The sequence below is a fragment of the Scyliorhinus canicula genome, chromosome 20, assembly GCF_902713615.1.
Source record: "Scyliorhinus canicula chromosome 20, sScyCan1.1, whole genome shotgun sequence".
Classification (NCBI taxonomy): Eukaryota; Metazoa; Chordata; class Chondrichthyes; order Carcharhiniformes; family Scyliorhinidae; genus Scyliorhinus; species Scyliorhinus canicula.
In genome coordinates, this window is record NC_052165.1 from 81,900,611 (window position 1) to 81,921,038 (window position 20,428).

General features: G+C 52.0%; 1 protein-coding gene across 3 annotated transcripts in view; it reads left to right on the top strand.

The window, feature by feature from the left end:
• Positions 1 to 20,222, top strand: part of braf (B-Raf proto-oncogene, serine/threonine kinase) — a 159,909-nt gene extending 139,687 nt beyond the window's left edge. For 2 of the 3 annotated variants that reach the window (XM_038780232.1, XM_038780235.1), the window contains 2 exons: positions 5,254 to 5,407; positions 15,952 to 20,222. In XM_038780232.1, coding sequence (XP_038636160.1) covers positions 5,254 to 5,407; positions 15,952 to 15,977 — 180 coding nt within the window. In that variant the 3' untranslated portion in view covers positions 15,978 to 20,222. The remainder of the gene's footprint in view (positions 1 to 5,253; positions 5,408 to 15,951) is intronic. The other variant, XM_038780233.1, reaches the window with a different exon arrangement.
• The last annotated feature ends 206 nt before the right edge of the window (positions 20,223 to 20,428 follow it).

Here is a 20,428-nt window from a genome sequence, read left to right on the forward strand (position 1 = left end):
CCTTCACCAACCATAACCCTCCCCTTCATCAACCATAACCCTGACCTTCACCAACCATAACCCTCTCCTTCACCGACCATAACCCTGACCTTCACCAACCATAACCCTCTCCTTCACCAAACATAACCCTGCCCTTCACCAACCATAACTCTCACCTTCACCGACCATAACCCTCCCCTTCACCAACCATAGCCCTGTCCTACACCAACCATGATCCTGCCCTTCGCCAACCATAACCTTCCCCGTCACCAACCATAACCCTGTCCTTCACCAACCATAACCCTGTCCTTCACCAACCATAACCCTGTCCTTCACCAACCATAACCCTGACCTTCACCAACCATAACCCTCCCCTTCACCGACCATAACCCCCCCCCCTTCACCAACCATAACCCTCCCCGTCACCAACCATAACCCTGTCTTTCACTAACCATAACCCTCCCCTTCACCAACCATAACCCTCCCCTTCATCAACCATAACCCTGACCTTCACCAACCATAACCCTCTCCTTCACCGACCATAACCCTGACCTTCACCAACCATAACCCTCTCCTTCACCAACCATAACCCTGCCCTTCACCAACCATAACTCTCACCTTCACCGACCATAACCCTCCCCTTCACCAACCATAACCCTGTCCTACACCAACCATGATCCTGCCCTTCGCCAACCATAACCTTCCCCGTCACCAACCATAACCCTGTCCTTCACCAACCATAACCCTGTCCTTCACCAACCATAACCCTGTCCTTCACCAACCATAACCCTGACCTTCACCGACCATAACCCTCTCCACCGACCATAACCCTGCCCTTCACCAACCATAAACCTCCCCTTCACCAACCATAACCCTCCCCTTCACCAACCATAACCCTGCCCATCACCAACCATAACCCACCCCTTCACCAACCATAACCCTGCCCTTCACCAACCATAACCCTGTCCTTCACCAACCATAACCCTCCCCTTCACCAACCATAACCCTCCCCTTCACCAATCATAACCCTGCCCTTCACCAACCATAACCCTGCCCTTCACCAACCATAACCCTGCCCTTCACCAACCATAACCCTCCCCTTCACCAACCATAACCCTCTCCTTCACCAACCATAACCCTCCCCTTTACCAACCATAATCCTCCCCTTCACCAACCATACCCTGTCCTTCACCAACCATAACCCTCCCCTTCACAAACCATAACCCTCCCCCTCACCAACCAGAACCCTGCCCTTCACCAACCATAACCCTCTCCTTCACCAACCATAACCCTCCCCTTAACCGACCATAACCCTCCCCTTCACCAACCATAACCCTCCCCGTCACCAACCATAACCCTGCCCTTCACCAACCATAACCCTCCCTTCACCAACCATATCCCTCCCCTTCACCAACCATAACCCTGTCCTTCACCAACCATAACCCTCCCCATCGCCAACCATAACCCTGTCCTGCACCAACCACAACCCTCTCCTTCACCAACCATAACCCTGCCCTTCACCAACCATAACCCTGCCCTTCACCAACCATAACCCTGTCCTTCACCAACCATAACCCTGCCCTTCACCAACCATAACCCTGCCCTTCACCAACCATAACCCTCCCCTTCACCAACCATAACCCTGCCCTTCACCAACCATAACCCTGCCCTTCACCAACCATAACCCTCCCCTTCACCGACCATAACCCTCCCCTTCACCGACCATAACCCTGCCCTTCACCAACCATAACCCTCCCCTTCACCAACCATAACCCTCCCCTTCACCGACCATAACCCTCCCCTTCTCCGACCATGATCCTGCCCTTCGCCAACCATAACCCTGTCCTTCACCAACCATAACCCTGTCCTTCACCAACCATAACCCTGTCCTTCACCAACCATAACCCTGTCCTTCACCAACCATAACCCTGTCCTTCACAAACCATAACCCTGTCCTTCACCAACCATAACCCTCCCCTTCACCAACCATAACCCTCCTCTTCACCTACCATAACCCTGCCCTTCGCCGACCATAACCTTCCCCGTCACCAACCATAACCCTGTCCTTCACCAACCATAACCCTGTCCTTCACCAACCATAACCCTGTCCTTCACCAACCATAACCCTGTCCTTCACCAACCATAACCCTGTCCTTCACAAACCATAAACCTGTCCTTCACCAACCATAACCCTCCCCTTCACCAACCATAACCCTCCTCTTCACCAACCATAACCCTGCCCATCACCAACCATAACCTTCCCCGTCACCAACCATAACTCTGTCCTTCACCAACCATAACCCTGTCCTTCACCAACCATAACCCTGTCCTTCACCAACCATAACCCTGTCCTTCACCAACCATAACCCTGTCCTTCACCAACCATAACCCTCCCCTTCACCAACCATAACCCTCCTCTTCACCAACAATAACCCTGCCCATCACCAACCATAAACCACCCCTTCACCAACCATAACCCCGCCCTTCACCAACCATAACCCTCCCCTTCACCAACCATAACCTTCCCCTTCACCAACCATAACCCTGCCTTTCACCAACCATAACCCTCCCCTTCACCAACCATAACCCTCCCCTTCACCAACCATAACCCTCTCCTTCACCAACCATAACCCTCCCCTTTACCAACCATAACCCTCCCCTTCACCAACCATAACCCTGTCCTTCACCAACCATAACCCTCCCCTTCACCAACCATAACCCTCCCCTTCACCAACCATAACCCTGCCCTTCACCAACCATTACCCTCTCCTTCACCAACCATAACCCTCCCCTTCACCAACCATAACCCTCCCCTTCACCAACCATAACCCTCCCCTTCACCAACCATAACCCTGGCCTTCACCAACCATAACCTTCCCTTCACCAACCATACCCCTCCCCTTCACCAACCATAACCCTGGCCTTCACCAACCATAACCCTCCCTTCACCAACCATATACCTCCCCTTCACCAACCATAACCCTGTCCTTCACCAACCATAACCCTCCCCATCGCCAACCATAACCCTCCCCTTCACCAACCACAACCCTGTCCTGCACCAACCACAACCCTGTCCTGCACCAACCACAACCCTCTCCTTCACCAACCATAACCCTGTCCTTCACCAACCATAACCCTGTCCTTCACCAACCATAACCCTGTCCTTCACAAACCATAACCCTGTCCTTCACCAACCATAACCCTCCCCTTCACCAACCATAACCATCCTCTTCACCAACCATAGCCCTGCCCATCACCAACCATAACCTTCCCCGTCACCAACCATAACTCTGTCCTTCACCAACCATAACCCTGTCCTTCACCAACCATAACCCTGTCCTTCACCAACCATAACCCTGTCCTTCACCAACCATAACCCTGTCCTTCACCAACCATAACCCTGTCCTTCACCAACCATAACCCTGTCCTTCACCAACCATAACCCTCCCCTTCACCAACCATAACCCTCCTCTTCACCAACCATAACCCTGCCCATCACCAACCATAACCCACCCCTTCACCAACCATAACCCTGCCCTTCACCAACCATAACCCTCCCCTTCACCAACCAAAACCCTCCCCTTCACCAACCATAACCCTGCCTTTCACCAACCATAACCCTGCCCTTCACCAACCATAACCCTCCCCTTCACCAACCATAACCCTCTCCTTCACCAACCATAACCCTCCCCTTTACCAACCATAACCCTCCCCTTCACCAACCATAACCCTGTCCTTCACCAACCATAACCCTCCCCTTCACCAACCATGACCCTCCCCTTCACCAACCATGACCCTGCCCTTCACCAACCATTACCCTCTCCTTCACCAACCATAACCCTCCCCTTCACCAACCATAACCCTCCCCTTCACCAACCATAACCCTCCCCTTCACCAACCATACCCTGGCCTTCACCAACCATAACCCTCCCTTCACCAACCATAACCCTGCCCTTCACCAACCATAACCCTCCCTTCACCAACCATATACCTCCCCTTCACCAACCATAACCCTGTCCTTCACCAACCATAACCCTCCCCATCGCCAACCATAACCCTCCCCTTCACCAACCACAACCCTGTCCTGCACCAACCACAACCCTGTCCTGCACCAACCACAACCCTGTCCTGCACCAACCACAACCCTCTCCTTCACCAACCATAACCCTGCCCTTCACCAACCATAACCCTCCCCTTCACCAACCATAACCCTGTCCTTCACCAACCATAACCCTGCCCTTCACCAACCATAACCCTGCCTTTCACCAACCATAACCCTGCCCTTCACCAACCATAATCCTCCCCTTCACCAACCATAACCCTGCCCTTCACCAACCATAACCCTCCCCTTAACCGACCATAACCTTCCCCTTCGCCAATCCATAACCCTCCCCTTTACTGTCCATCACCCCCGCACTCCCCCCTTCTTTGATCCCACACATTTTATTTCCCCGCTCTCTGGGCCCCTCCCCTGCTCTGGGCCCCTCCCCTGCTTTGGGCCCTTCCCCCACTCTCTGGGCCCTTCCCCCGCTCTCTGGGCCCTTCCCCCGCTCTCTGGGCTCTTTCTCCCCCCCTCTCTGGGCCCCTCCCCCGTGCCTCTGGCCTCCCAGCCTCTTTTTGCCTCCATGGGCCCTCTATTTGCCTTCCCACATTTCTTTTTGCCTCCTGTTTGCCTCCCTGCCCTCTTTTTGCTTCCCCCCCCCCCCCCCCCCCCCCCCCACACTCTCTTTGCCTCCTCCTGCTCTCTTTGCCTCCCCCTGCAGCGAAGGTTGAGAGGAGACCTGATAGAGGTGTTTAAGATTATAAGGGGCATAGATAGGGTGGATAGAAATGCACTTTTCCCATTAGTCATGGAGTCATTAACCAGGTTGCATAGATTTAAGGTAAGAGATAGAAGACTAAGAGGATAGTTGAAGAGGAACTTTTTCACTCGGAGGCTGGGAGTCGGAACTTGCTGTCTGAAAGGGTGATTGAGTCAGAAACTCTTGTAACATTTAAATATTTACTTTGCATTGCTGTAACCTCCAGGGCAATGGTCTAAGTGCTGGACAATGGGATTAGTGTAGTCAAATCTTTGGTGACCTCAGTGGGCACAATGGGCCGAATGGCCTCCTTCTGTGATGAATCAATGAATCCAGCCTTTGATTCATGGTTCTTACTAGAAACCTCTGACATGGATGGGGAGGTGGAATGAGTTGCAGAGAATGATGGCTGACTGGGTGAAGGGGAGGATGTACTAAGACTACCCAGTAATGAAGCGGTTCTGCATTACAGATTCTCGCCTCAATTGAGCTGCTGGCCAGGTCCTTGCCAAAGATTCATCGCAGTGCATCGGAGCCCTCGCTCAATCGGGCCGGTTTCCAGACCGAGGACTTCAGCCTGTACACGTGTGCTTCCCCAAAGACACCCATCCAGGCCGGAGGATATGGTGAGTGTGCGTGTGAGGACAGCAAGCCTTTGTCCCTCTTCCAGATCATCCACTCTCGGCTCTCGAGTAGCTGCTCGTTGGTCTGTATAGAGATTGGTTGTGAGAATAATGTTCCCCATCGCTCTGTTGGCCATCAGCTCCATGTTGGGGGTTCAGTCACCAGGGGTTCCCTCACTCCAGGCCATTCCTGACCTGTGCACTTCAGCAAGGGGATGAATCCACTCTGTCACAGCCAAACCGAGATTCACCTTCCACTGATGTCCTCTTCTCCAACCACCAGGGGAGGAAAGACTTGAGAGGTACAGTGATCAATCAGAATAGCAACCTGTGTAGGGGGGCACAATGGTGCAGTGGTTAGCACTGTTGCCTCATGGCGCCGAGGACCCGGGTTTGATCTCGGCCCAGGGTCACTGTCTGTGCGGAGTCTGCACATTCTCCCCGTGTCTGCTTGGCTTTCCTCCGGGTGTTCCAGTTTCCTTGCTTAAGTCCCGAAAGATGGGCTGTTAGGTGAATTGGACATTCTGAATTCTCCCTCTGTGAACCCGAACTGGAGCTGGAGTGTGGCGACTAGGGACTTTTCACAGTAACTTCATTGCAGTGTTAATGTAAGTCTCACTTGTGACAATAAAGATTATTATTATTTTATTATTAGGGAAGTTGAAGTAACCCATGTCAACAACTCTGTTCCTTCTGCATCTTTCCAAGATCTGCCGCCCAATTTGTTCCTCCATCTCTTCTGCTGATATTGGGGGGTATATAAAGAAAACTCCCAATAAAGTGACTGCTCCTTTCTTGTTTCTGACATCCACCCATACTGACTCAGTAGACAAACCCTCCTCAACTACCTCCTTTTCTGCAGCTGTGATGCACTCCCTAATTAACAGTGGCACTCCCCCTCCTCTTTTACCTCTCTCCCTATTCTTCTGAAAACATCTAAACCCCCCCGGAACATCTAACAACCATTCCTGCCCCTGTGAAATCCATGTCTCCGTAATGGCCACAACATTGTAGTTCCATGTACTGATCCATGCTCTAACTTCATTTCCCTTAGTTCTGACACACCTTGCATTGAAACACACACTTTAACCCATTCCACTGAGTGCAACTTTGCCCTATCAACTGTCTATCCTTCCTCTCAGACTCCTGCATACTATTTCTGTCTGTTCAACAGCTGCCCTATCCTCTGATCCATAACTCTGTTTCCATTGCACTGCCAAACTAGTTTAAACCCTCTGGAAGAGCTCTAGCAAACCTCCCGCCCAGGATATTGGTGCCCCTACAGTTTTGGTGCAACCCTTCCTTCATGTGCAGGTCCCACCTTCCCCAGAAAGTATCCCAATGATCTACATATCGAGCCTTCCCTCCGGCACCAGCCCTGTAGCCACTTGTTCAGCTGCACTCACTCTCTGTTCCTTGCCTCACTCGTACTAGCACTGGTAGCAACCCTGAGATTATTACTCTGCTCGTCCTGCTCTAGCTTCCAACCTAACTCCCTAAAAACACTTTTTAGATCCTCATCCCTTTTCTTAGCTATGTCATTGTGCTAATCTGCACCACGTCTTCTGGTTGCTCCCCCTCCCCTGTAAGAATATACCCTGGAGAATGTACTTGGTGGACTGCCCCGCTCGAGGCCGGCAGGCAAGTCAGCACAGGAATTGCCGGGGAAGTTTCAACTTCCAATGGGGAATCGCCCTGAACCAGGAACTATCCAATACTCCGACTTAAATCAAGGGCTACCGATGGTTCAGACTCGAGTCTCTCAGCAGAATAGTTACCCAGGAAAGGTTATAAAGATTACAACAACTTCTATTGCCTACTATCCTCCCCCAGCCCTCCCCCCTAATGACCACCCAAGACCACCCCGACAACCTTCATAGCCCTCCGCACCTCCATCTAGTCCTTGACTATCCCCCCACTCGCTGCACACACACACCCCTCACCCACTGACAATACACGCTTACCTTCTCAAAATGTCTGAGAACCTTAAACTTATCCACTTTACAGCAGTTGTCGCTGTAAAAAAGGTTTAGCTAACTTGGCTAGACAGCTGGTTTGTGATGCAGAGTGAGGCCAGCAGTGTGGGGGTCAGTTCTCTGAGGTTATTCATGAAATAACCTTCTCGACCTTGCCCCTGGCCTGGTGTGGTGATCCTCCGGTTAAATCACCATCAGTCTGTGGTCATCTCGGACTATTGCGACTTTACTGCTGTAAAAGGAGTCGTGCCCCCTCACCCCGATGCTGCATATCGAGTGTCCTGTGCTGCACGTTCTTCACCCGGAATATTGGACGGGAAATCTGCAACTCCTGACCTGAGTCAATAAAAAGAATCGGGATTACAATCTGACGGTTGTTTTGGGCCACATTGTTCACACGGTATTCCTGTTCTTCCCCCAGCTGGCAGAATCTGAGAGTGAGCCTCAGATCCCTACAGCTGAAATATACTCCCATAGCATAGAGAATATCGGCTACAGCAAGGTGAGCAGCAAATGGCCAGCAACTCCAGAGGATCTGCGGCTGTGGAAGGCTGACATCTAGTGGCAGCAATGGAGGCCTACACGTGCAAAATTCCTGAGATCCAAGCCACAGCTGCTGTAATACAGACAATGCGATTCGTTAGATTTTCTTTCTTTCCCTCTCATTTTTTCTGGGTGCTTTTTTCAAAGTGAAACTCCGACAGCATTGATTATAAAAACGCTGCTAGAGGAGTGGTTTGGGCTCTTTCCTCTGCGTCCCCTGCTCCTCCCGGGAGACATGGCTATGGATCCCGGGCTAACATGGCTTGGTCGGAAGTTTTCACAACCCTCCATTTTAGCTTTGTGTTCACTATGGTGGAGAACGTCACTTTGCAAGGGACTGGCAGGAGTTTTATTCTGGGCACCTTTTGGGCTTGTCCTTGCTCCCAGGGTTAAGGTGCGGCTTAGAGAGGTTCTCTCCACTCTGCCTCACTAGTGGGTCTGGTGTCTGACAAAAGAGAAACTTGCCATGGGAAATGTCACAGTCAATTTAGCCATTCATGCTGAACTGTGCTGGCTGGTGTTTGACCAAACCAATCTCCTTCAGTAACACTGCAGTCAGCCCCTTACCAATATTTACAGATGCACCATAAAAGGCGTCCTATCTGCCTGCATCACAGCCTGGTATGGCAACTGCTCGGCCCAAGGCCGCAAGAAACTTCAGAGAGTCGTGAACATCGCCCAGTCCATCACACAAACCCGCCTCCCATCCATTGACTCTTTTTTTTTTAAAATAATTTTTATTGAAATTTTTCGATACAAACATTTACCCCTACTACATTTTAAATGATAACACAACAAATCCCCCCTGGAAAATCCTCCCCACGCCCTCCCCCGCGCGCACCCCCCCACCCTCCCCCCCCCCCCCCCTCCCCGCGCTACCAGTCTAGCAACCAAACCGTTTTTCCCTTTCTGCCGATGGCCTCGGGCAGTCATTGCCCGCGACCCCCCGCTGACGTGCTCCCTACGTTGCTTCCCCCCCCCCCCCCCTCCCTTCCCCCCTCCCCCCTTTCTCCCCGGGTTGCTGCTGTTTCAGCCTCCAGTTCCTATCTCTGATCCAGAAAGTCAAGGAAGGGCTGCCACCGCCGGAAGAACCCCTGTACCGACCCTCTCAGGGCGAATTTGATTCTTTCCAATTGGATGAAGCTTGCCATGTCGTTTAACCAGGTGTTAACACTTGGTGGCCTTGTGTCCCTCCACTGAATCAAGATCCTTCTCCGAGCTACCAAGGACGCAAAGGCCAATATTCCGGCCTCCCCTGCCTCCTGTACTCCTGGCTCCACCCCAACCCCAAAAATCGCTAGCCCCCACCCTGGTTTGACCCTGGTTCCCACCACTCTCGATACCGTCCCCGCCACCCCCTCCCAGAACTCTTCCAGTGCCGGGCACATCCAGAACATATGTACATGGTTCGCAGGGCTTCCCGAACACCTAACACACCTGTCCTCACCCCCGAAGAACCGACTCATCCTAGTCCCCGTCATATGGGCTCTGTGCAGCACCTTAAATTGGATGAGGCCCAACCTTGCGCACGACGACGACGAATTGACCCTCTCTAAGGCATCCGCCCATGTCCCATCTTCTATCTGCTCTCCCAGCTCCGCTTCCCACTTGTCTTTCAGCTCCTCTATCGATACCTCCTCCACCTCCTGCATTATTTTGTAGATGTCCGAGACCTTCCCTTCTCCGACCCAGACCCCTGACAGCACCCTATCACTCACCCCTCTATCGGGAAGCAAGGGAAATCCTTCCACCTGTCGTCTGGCAAATGCCTTCACCTGCAGGTATCTAAACGTGTTCCCCGGGGGGAGCTCAAATTTCTCCTCCAGCTCTCCCAGGCTCGCAAACCTCCCCTCTATGAACATGTCCCTCAGTTGCCTGATGCCCGCCCTGTGCCAACTCTGGAATCCCCCGCCAGTGTTCCCCGGGACAAATCTGTGGTTCCCTCTCAGTGGCGCCGCCATCAGACCCCCCACTTCCCCCCTGTGTCGCCTCCACTGCCCCCAGATTTTCAGGGTGGCCGCCACTACCGGACTCGTGGTATACCTTGTGGGGGGGAGCGGCCATGGTGCCGTTACTAGCGCCCCCAGGCTTGTATTGCCGCAGGACGCCCTCTCCATACGTTTCCAAGCTGCCCCCTCCCCCTCCATCACCCACTTGCGCACCATCGATGCGTTCGCCACCCAGTAGTATCCGGAAAGATTGGGTAGCGCTAATCCTCCCCTGTCCCTACTCCGTTCCAAGAAAATCCTTCTCACTCTAGGGGTGCCATGTGCCCACACATAGCCCACAATGCTGCTAGTTACCTTCTTGAAGAAGGCCCTGGGGAGAAAGATGGGCAAGCACTGAAACAGAAACAAGAACCTCGGGAGGACCGTCATTTTGACTGACTGCACCCTCCCTGCTAGCGACAGCGGTACCATGTCCCACCTCTTGAACTCCTCCTCCATCTGCTCCACCAGCCTTGAAAAGTTCAGCTTGTGGAGGGTCCCCCAGTTCCTTGCCACCTGCACCCCCAAGTACCTGAAGCTCTTTACTGCTCTCTTAAAGGGGAGCCGCCCAATTCCCTCCCCCTGATCACCCGGGTGTATCACAAAGACCTCACTTTTACCCACGTTTAATTTATATCCCGAAAAGTCCCCAAACTCCGCTAGTATTTCCATTACCTCCGGCATTCCCCCTTCCGGGTCCGCCACATATAACAACAAATCATCCGCATAGAGTGATACCCGATGTTCCTCCCCTCCCCTTGTCAGTCCTCTCCACCCCCCTGAACCCCTCAGTGCCATCGCCAACGGTTCGATCGCTAATGCAAATAGTAAGGGGGATAGGGGGCATCCCTGCCTGGTACCTCGATGGAGCCCAAAATACTCTGACCTCCTCCCGTTTGTAACCACACTCGCCATCGGGGCCGAATACAGCAGCTTCACCCACTTGATAAATCCCTCCCCAAACCCAAACCGTTCCAGCGTCTCCCACAGGTATTCCCACTCCACCCTATCGAATGCCTTCTCCGCATCCAGTGCTACCACTATCTCAGCCTCCCCCTCCACTGCTGGCATCATAATCACATTCAACAGTCTCCGGACATTTGTGTTAAGTTGTCGTCCCTTTACGAACCCCGTCTGGTCCTCATGGATTACCCCTGGCACACAATCCTCTATTCTGGTTGCCAGGACCTTTGCCAACAGTTTGGCATCTACATTCAAGAGGGAGATAGGCCTGTAGGACCCGCACTGTACAGGGTCTTTGTCCCGCTTCAGGATCAAGGAGATCAGGGCCTGTGACATTGTCGGGGGCAGAACCCCCCCCTCTCGCGCCTCATTGAAGGCTCGCACCAGCACTGGACCCACCAAGTCCACATACTTCTTATAAAATTCCACCGGGAACCCATCCGGCCCCGGCGCCTTCCCCGCCTGCATCTGGCCTATCCCTTTAACGAGCTCCTGCAGCTCTATCGGCGCCCCCAGCCCCTCCACCCGTTCCTCCTGGACCTTTGGGAACCTCAATCTATCGAGGAAGTTCTCCATTCCCCCCCTCCTCCTGGGCGGCTCAGACCGGTACAATTCCCTGTAGAAATCCCTGAAGACCCCGTTCACCTCTTGCCCCTTCTGCACTACGTTCCCTCCCTTCTCTCTCACTCCCCCAATCTCTCTGGCTGCATCTCGCTTGCGCAGCTGGTGTGCTAGCATCCTGCTCGCCTTTTCCCCGTACTCATAGACCGCGCCCTGTGCCCTTCTCCATTGCGTCTCCGCCTTCCTAGTGGTCAGTAGGTCAAACTGGGCCTGTAAACTGCGCCGCTCCCTCAACAGCCCCTCCTCTGGTGTCTCCGCATATCTCCTGTCCACTTCTATAAGTTCCCCCACCAGTCTCTCCCTCTCCTGCCTCTCCTTCCTTTCTCTGTGTGCCCTTATGGAGATCAGCTCTCCTCTGATCACTGCTTTCAGGGCCTCCCAGACTACCCCCACCTTCACCTCGCCCGTGTCGTTCGTGCCCAGATATCTCTCAATGCCCTTCCGGACCCTTCCGCACACCTCATCGTCCGCCAGCAGCCCCACATCCAGGCGCCACAACGGGCGCTGGTCCCGTGCTTCCCCCAGTTCTACCTCTACCCAGTGTGGTGCATGGTCCGAAATCGCAATGGCCGAGTACTCCGTGTCCTGCACTCTCGAAATCAGCCCCCTGCTCAGTACAAAAAAGTCTATTCTGGAGTACACCCTGTGGACGTGGGAGAAAAAAGAATACTCCCTCGCCCTTGGCCTGCCAAATCTCCAAGGGTCTACCCCCCCCATCTGCTCCATGAACCCCCTTAGCACCTCTGCCGCTGCCGGCCTCCTATTCGTCCTGGAACTCGATCTGTCCAGCCCAGGGTCGAGCACTGTATTGAAGTCCCCCCCCATGATCAGGCCCCCTGCCTCCAGACCCGGAATGAGGCCCAACAGGCGCCTCATAAAACCCGCGTCATCCCAATTCGGGGCATACACATTCACCAGCACCACATTCTCTCCCTGCAGCCTACCCTTCACCATCACGTACCTACCCTCCTTATCTGCTACCACCTGCGCCGCCACGAACGACACCCTCTTTCCCACCAAAATCGCCACCCCCCGGTTCTTTGCGTCCAAGCCTGAGTGGAACACCTGTCCCACCCACCCCCTTCTCAGGCGTACCTGGTCTACTACTCTCAAGTGAGTCTCCTGCAACATTGCCACATCCGCCTGCAGTCCCTTTAGGTGTGAAAAAACCCTTGCTCTCTTGACCGGCCCATTCAGCCCCCTCACGTTCCAAGTAATCAACCGGGTCGCGGAGCGACCTGTCCCTTTCCCCTGGCGATGCCCCCCCCCCCCCCCTCTCCTCCCGTTCTTCCCTTCCCGTCCTCGGCCTTTCCAGCAGCAACCCGGTATCCCCCCCTAACCCCCCTTCCCCCCCCCCCCCCCCCCCCCCCCCCCCCCCGGCTAGGACCCCTCCTAGCCGCGGTGTATCCACCATCATACTCCCAAGAGTCAGCTGATTTTCGCTGACCCGGCTGCCCCTGCCACACTCCGACTCCTCCCGATGTGGGGCGGGAGGGGCCTCCCCCCCCCCTTGCCATCCCTCTCTGACCCCGCTTCAGCGCGGGAAAAGCCGCCATTGCTGGCCACACCCCACTCTTCTCTCCTCCCCCTTCCTCCGTCCCGCGCGCGGGAAACAGGGGAAGGCCCGCGCTTTCGCCCGGCCACACCCTACCCCGCCATCTTCAATTCCACCCCCGTCCCCATCCAAGCCCATAAAAAAGCCCCCTTAAAACGAGAGGAAGAAAAAAGAGAAAAAGAAAACCCGCATAACCAACTTGCACCCCCCCCCGTCCCGCCTCCCCAACTTAACAATATAACAATATAAATAACAAATCTCAAATAAATACATAAATACATAACTATGCCTGCATAACTAAATAACTACCCAATAATAACGTATTTAACCATCACCCTCCATCGAACAGAACAGTAACCATAACCCTTAAAGAACAGATCAAAAAACAGTAAAAAAGCCCCCCCTACAACAACAATAATTAAGGGAAGTTGGCAACGGGAAGAGACACACAAAAAGGAACAAAGAAACCCCCCATAACACAAGTTTCAAAGAAACCAAACGATCCATCAACTTTAACCAAGTTCCGACCTGGCCTAAGAAAGACATGGGCCACTTGATCAGTCAACGGTACTCGGGCGGCCTCGACCGCCGGCGTTCCCAAGTTCTAGTTCAGGTCCAGCTTTTCCTCCCGAACAAAAGTCCATGCCTCCTCTGGGGTCTCAAAGTAATGGTGCTGGTCCTTGTAGGTGACCCACAAGCGCGCTGGCTGCAGCATTCCGAACTTGATCCTCTTTGCGTGCAGCACCGCCTTCGTCTGGTTAAACCGGGCCCGCCGCTTTGCCACCTCCGCACTCCAGTCCTGATATATCCGCACCGTCGAATTCTCCCATTTGCTGCTTTTCTCCCTCTTGGCCCACCTCAGCACTTTCTCCCGATCACAGAAACGCTGGAATCGCACCAGCACCGCCCTCGGGGGCTCGTTCGCCCTAGGCCGCCTAGCCATGACCCGATATGCTTCTTCCAGCTCCAGAGGCGATGGACCGGCCCCCTCTCCCATCAGGGAGCTCAGCATCTCCGCTACATATTTCGGGAGATCAGGCCCCTCCAGGCCTTCTGCTAGGCCCAGGATCCTCAAGTTCTTCCGCCTCATTCGAGTGTCCAGCTCCTCAAAGCGGCTCTGCCATTTCAGGTGGAGTGCCTCGTGCACCTCCACCTTTCCCACGAGGACCGTGGCCTCCTCCTCCCTTGCAGTCATCTCCTGCTGCAGCTCTCTTATCGACGCCTCTTGGGTCGCCTGGGCCCCCATCAGCCTTGTGGTCGTCGCGTTCATAGACTCTAAGAGTTCCACTTTCAGCTCCGTAAAACACCGGAGGAGAGCGGCCTGCTGCTCCTCCGCCCATTTTCTCCAATCTTCTAGTGCGCCACCGGCCGCCATTTTGGTCCTCTTCCCCCGCTTTTTTCGGGGAGCTGCTGCCGCTTTTTTTGTCGCCCCACTCCGAGTACCGACCATAAAGTTGGTCTCACTCTCCTCAGGGAGCCTTCCCCCACCGGGATTCGTCTTTACAGTACCGTCGGGGCCCTCCAATCGGCCCTTAAACACCTTTGTCGCAGGAGCTGCCAAATGTGCGACTTAGCTGGTCATAGCCGCAACCGGAAGTCCCATCCATTGACTCTTGTCTACACCTCCCGCTGCCTTGGGAAAGCGGGCAGCATAATCAAAGACCCCTCCGACCTGGGTTATTCTCTCTTCCAACCTCTTCCATAGGATAGGAGATACAAAAGGCTGAGAACACGCAATTATAGATTCAAAAACAACTTCTTATCGGCTGTTACTGGACTGCTGAAGACCCTCTTATGGACTGAACTGACCTCTGTACACATCTTCTCTCCTGAGTAGTACTACTCTCTATATGCTTCACCCAATGTCTGTGTCTATGTATTTACATTTGTGTATTATCGTATGTCCCTTGTTTTTTTCATGTAAGGAATGATGTGTCTGGACTGTATGCAGAACAATACCTCACTGTACCTCGGTACATTTGACAATAAATCAAATCCAAATCCAAAAAGCAGAGATACCTTCAGGCCAGGCTATATCTGAACTCAAACCCCAGAGGTAAAGATCCAACACAGCCGATAGACCACCCCCCTCCCCACCTCAGTTAATTACAGAGTGAAACATTGTCTCCATCAAACACTCCCAGGACAGTTACAGCACAGGGTGAGATACAAGAGTAAAGCTCCCTCTACACTGTGTCCATCAAACACTCCCAGGACAGGTACAACACAAGGTTAGGTACATAGTAAAGTTCCCTCTACACTGTGTCCATCAAACACTCCTAGGACAGGTAGAGCACGAGGTTAGATACAGAGTCAAGCTCCCGATACAATGTCCCCATCGAAACGTTCCCAGGACAGGTATAGCTTGGGGTTAGATACAGAGTCAAGCTCCATCTACTCTATACCCATCAAACACTCCCAGGACAGGTACAGCACAAGGTTAGATACAGAGTAAATCTCCCTCTACACTGTCTCCATCAAACGCTTCCAGGATAGGTACAGCACGGGGTGATAAACAGAGTCAAGCTCCCGATACAATGTCCCCATCGAAACGTTCCCAGGACAGGTATAGCTTGGGGTTAGATACAGAGTCAAGCTCCATCTACTCTATACCCATCAAACACTCCCAGGACAGGTACAGCACAAGGTTAGATACAGAGTAAAGCTCCCTCTACACTGTCCCCATCAAACACTCCCAGGACAGTTACAGCACGGGGTTAGATACAGAGTAAAGCTCCCTCTACACTGTCCCCTTCAAACATTCCCAGGACAGGTACAGCACGGGGCTAGATACAAGAGTACATTGCAACCAATTACTTGCAGTGCCAATGCTGAGTTTGACGTTGAGAACTGTCATCATTACTCTGAAGGAAGCTAATCTATAAACTGTTTTTAATTTAGCAGGAGAATTTACTGCATTCAAATAGATGGAGCTTCATAACCACCGTCGAAGCAGGTGTCCGCCATCACGTGTTGTGTCCTCCCAGTTGTTCCGGGGTTTAACCTGCAAAGCTAAAACTACAGCTGTTGATTGAGCTGCCCGAGACCCTTTGTATCAATTTAAAGACAGACTCTGCCGCCAATTTCTGCGACGCTGTAGTTTTGAAGTTGCTTGACGCACAAATATGCCCCTTTCAGCAGCTGTAGAAGCTGAGTGCATTGGCTGTGTCCCTCGAGGAAGAACAAAATGGCTTGTCTGGATACTGTTGGGGAGAGGGACATGGGTCAGGGTGAAGAGGAATCTTTGATAATTGAGGGACCAGGGGTCGGTAATGCTACAGTGCGACCCTCCTGTGGTAATTGTATCCCCAACACCCTCCGACTGTCTCTCTGCCCCAGCTGTGGTTGTGCAATAACCTTATTTAATGACCAGTTGAGGTCCTGTTACAATAGATGGGTCTGTCGTCAAATGACTTGATTGGCCGGTGTCCCTCGGCCACCCATGCAATGGGGCGTGAAGACACTTTTATTTATATATATTTTATAATTTATTTGTCCTTTCTCGCTGAGAGCTCACCACACTATTCCTGCCACCTGGTATTCCTGCTGCTCGAAGCCTCCAACTAATGATTTTTTGAATAATCTAGATGTTCCTTCCATCCCCTCCCTACAAACCAGGAAAACACAAATCCTTTGAGCTCAGCTCGAGAACTAAATTAGATTGGCTATCAGCACAGGAGAAGGAAACTATCACTCTTTTGACCTGGAGAAGACTTCCTCAGAAGACTTGCACTCTCCGCTTCTTCAGGACCCAATGGGTGAAATTAGTTTGTCTTGTAGCTCTTGTCCTCAAGGAGCTGATGTAACTAGTGTTTAATTCTTGCGAGACAGCTTTTAAATGCAGACCAGGAAGATGTACCTTGGATAATCTCTTGTTGGGGCAGACAGTGTTAGCATTCCTGGGTTTTCCTGATTCCATTCCTATACAGTGATCTCTGTTGGGGAAGTGCGCAGTGGGGATGTTTGGATGGATGGGAGGTGTTGGATCTGACTATAATGCTACCTGTTGAGGAATAGTCTGCTGGCAGTCACCCTCGAGGCTTCGGGGTACTGAAGGGCTAGAGAGAAAAAAATGGGAGCTGGCTAGGGATGATCCTGCTTTTTTTTTTGAAGCGTCTGTAACCCATCATTCAGAACCATTGCTTTGATGAGCCACACAAGAACCTGCCCAATATTCAGTATTGTTTAGGACTCGGTCTTTCCACTTGACCAGTTTCCCGGAGTTTTGCATTGAACTGTTTGTGGGGGGCCGGTTGGCCCAAGAATACCTGTAGCCTACTCCCAGAGGGATCTGGAGTCTACTCCCCGTGTGGATCTGGAGTCTACTCCCCGTGTGGATCTGGAGTCTACTCCCCATGTGGATCTGGAGTCTACTCCCCGTGTGGATCTGGAGTCTACTCCCCGTGTGGATCTGGAGTCTACTCCCCGTGTGGATCTGGAGTCTACTCCCCGTGTGGATCTGGAGTCTACTCCCCGTGTGGATCTGGAGTCTGCTCCCCGTGTGGAACTGGAGTCTGCTCCCCGTGTGGATCTGGAGTCTGCTCCCCGTGTGGATCTGGAGTCTGCTCCCCGTGTGGATCTGGAGTCTGCTCCCCGTGTGGATCTGGAGTCTGCTCCCCGTGTGGATGGGGAGTCTGCTCCCCGTGTGGATGGGGAGTCTGCTCCCCGTGTGGATGGGGAGTCTGCTCCCCGTGTGGCTCTGGAGTCTGCTCCCCGTGTGGCTCTGGAGTCTGCTCCCCGTGTGGATCTGGAGTCTGCTCCCCGTGTGGATCGGGAGTCTGCTCCCCGTGTGGATCGGGAGTCTGCCCCCCGTGTGGATCTGGAGTCTGCTCCCCGTGTGGATCTGGAGTCCATTTGAGAATGGGTAGCCCTACTCTCGCACTTGAAAAGTAAAGCTCAGAACTTGGTGACTCACTTACGGCTGCCCTTTACTGTCTCTTTTCACAAACATTGAACAGTAACAGCGAGCAGAGGGCCCTGTTAACCCAATCTCTCTCTCGTCTTGGCTCAGGATCCAATTGCCCCATGTCTCCATCGCCTTACCCTGATAGGTGTTTCAAAGCATTTGCAAAATGTAGTTTTATTCTGAAAGTTTTTTATTTACTGATCTGTCTTGCTCGTCATACCCCACCAGGATTAGTTATGATCTGATGTTTGTTTGTAACATTGAGGGGGGTAAAACTCCACTTTTAGAGAGGTATATGTTTGATACCAGGTAAGTGTGTTCACCTTGGAGAGCTGCTGGGATCCGTCCAGCTCTGCCCAACGGTGCTGTTACATCCTGCAGCTCACCAACGGTGCTGCTCATTTTAACGTGATTGACGGCTGAGGGGCAGTGGGACCTTCTGGTGCTGAAACTGGAAGGCAGAGGGAGCAGGCAGCAGGACTCCTGATTCCTCTTTGGAATTCAAATCTTTTTGGAAACACTTGTCTATTTTATTTCAGCAGCAAGTGGTGTTCCGTGGTTTCATTTCAAGTTAGGAGTTTTTTTAAAGTCGACAAAATCCTCTTGCTCGACATTGTGTGAACCATTGCCGTTGGTCCTGTGCTGGTTGTGCTCAGTTGGAGGACCTTGAAAGTTCTGAGCCTTTAGGGGAGAACCCCTGGTTGAACTCTGCCACATCCAGACCCAGCACTGTTGTCCATTTTAGTTCTGACCATCAGAATAGCTATTTCTGTGAATCTACTACTTTGGATCTATCTATACCCATTTACAGACTCGTTTTGCCTATCTTTGTATCATTAGCAATATGGTTATTTTCATCCAACTCCTTAATGTAGGTGAGGCCATGTGACCCTCCACTAGATAGTTTCCCAAGCTGACCAGTCATTCATGCTAATTTATTACCCTCTATTACCTCAACAGACTGGACATAGTGCTCTGTGGGCTATGAAGGTGAGCTGTGGCCCCTTGCTTGGGCAAGATAAGTTAGATCCAGTTTGTCAGTAGGCACCACACAGTTGTGTCTTGCACTTTATTCGCTGTTTAGACTCTAATCCTGAAACGTGTGAGAAACCAGCATTAAGGAAGCTCTACTGGGGCTCATAGCACCAGGTACTGACTAATATGAAAAAGGCTGTTGCAAATCACCATGAAGTTGTTAGCAACACCCAACTTAAGGGGGAGGTGTTCATTCCACAGGGCTATGCCCAGGAGTACACAGGCATCCACCACGGACTGGACTGCAGACACTCCGACCTTCATGCAGTGACGTGAGTGCTTCAGTCAAACCACCGTGTTCAGGAGGCCAGGCCCTGTATTCGTTCCGCAATGAAGATGGCAGAATCGGCTTCTGTGTATCCCCCCCATTGCCCGAATAGGCCAATTCCTTAGTTTTGCTGCCATCACCGAAGTCGAGCAGCTGGCCTTGGCGAATTTGCCCATTTTCATCCTGTTGCTCTCTCTTGGTATCAGAAATGGTATTTAACTGTTACACTGCCCCCTGGTGAAACTACTGCAGTGACCTCATGTACAAAACATTTTATTTCCAGAAAGAGGTTACCAGACAGAGGGTGAGAGATGAGCTCAGCACAGGGACTCAGATTTTTGTACTGTGAAAAGAAACATGTTCATTGTAAACTTACAAATCAATTTCTACCCCTCCAGCAAACATACTGGTACAATAGAATCATTCAGCAATGAGAGGCCTTGCCCAAACTAGCTCTTGAAAGAGCTGCCCATTAACTTTCTCCTAACCTTCTCCTTGGCTATGGCCCTCACTAACTTAACCCCCTTTTTGCCATTTTTCCTGGGGCCAGGAATTCTTTACAGTTTTCAGAAGAAGCGGACTCCAGTGCCATAATCGAACACCTGCCAATTCAAAGGTGCGGCAAGCTCCTAGTTCAAAGAACGGTCATTGTCCCACATTCATGTTCCTTCAATAAAATTAGAGTGGAGCTTCAAGCGGTCAGTCTTTTATTTCACCTTGGATGAGTATAAAGGACTAATCGTACCCACTCATTGCATTTTCCCTCCCTCGGTCCCTTGGATTCTCCTGTAAATTTGTACAATGGAATATATTGTCAGTTTGCTATAGAGCATGGATATTAAATTTTGATAGATAATTAATTCAAAAACCTTATTCTGTGTAAAGTTATTTAAAAGACTGTATTATAAAAAGTTATATGTATGTGAATATGGGAAACATAATAAAGGACCTGCATGGAACACAGGGCTGTGTCTAACCTGTTATTGAGTCAGTCCGCTGTTCCCTTTAGCTGGTGGCTTGGTCTGGCTTACTGTTGGTAGGGTGGGAGTGATCCGTGCTCATTGAGTCAGTCTCCAAGAAAGGGAATGGAGAGTCACATGGTCCACAAACTGCTAGTAATGGCCAACAAACCATCAGTGAGGATTGTTCAACACCAGCCCATGTGGCTC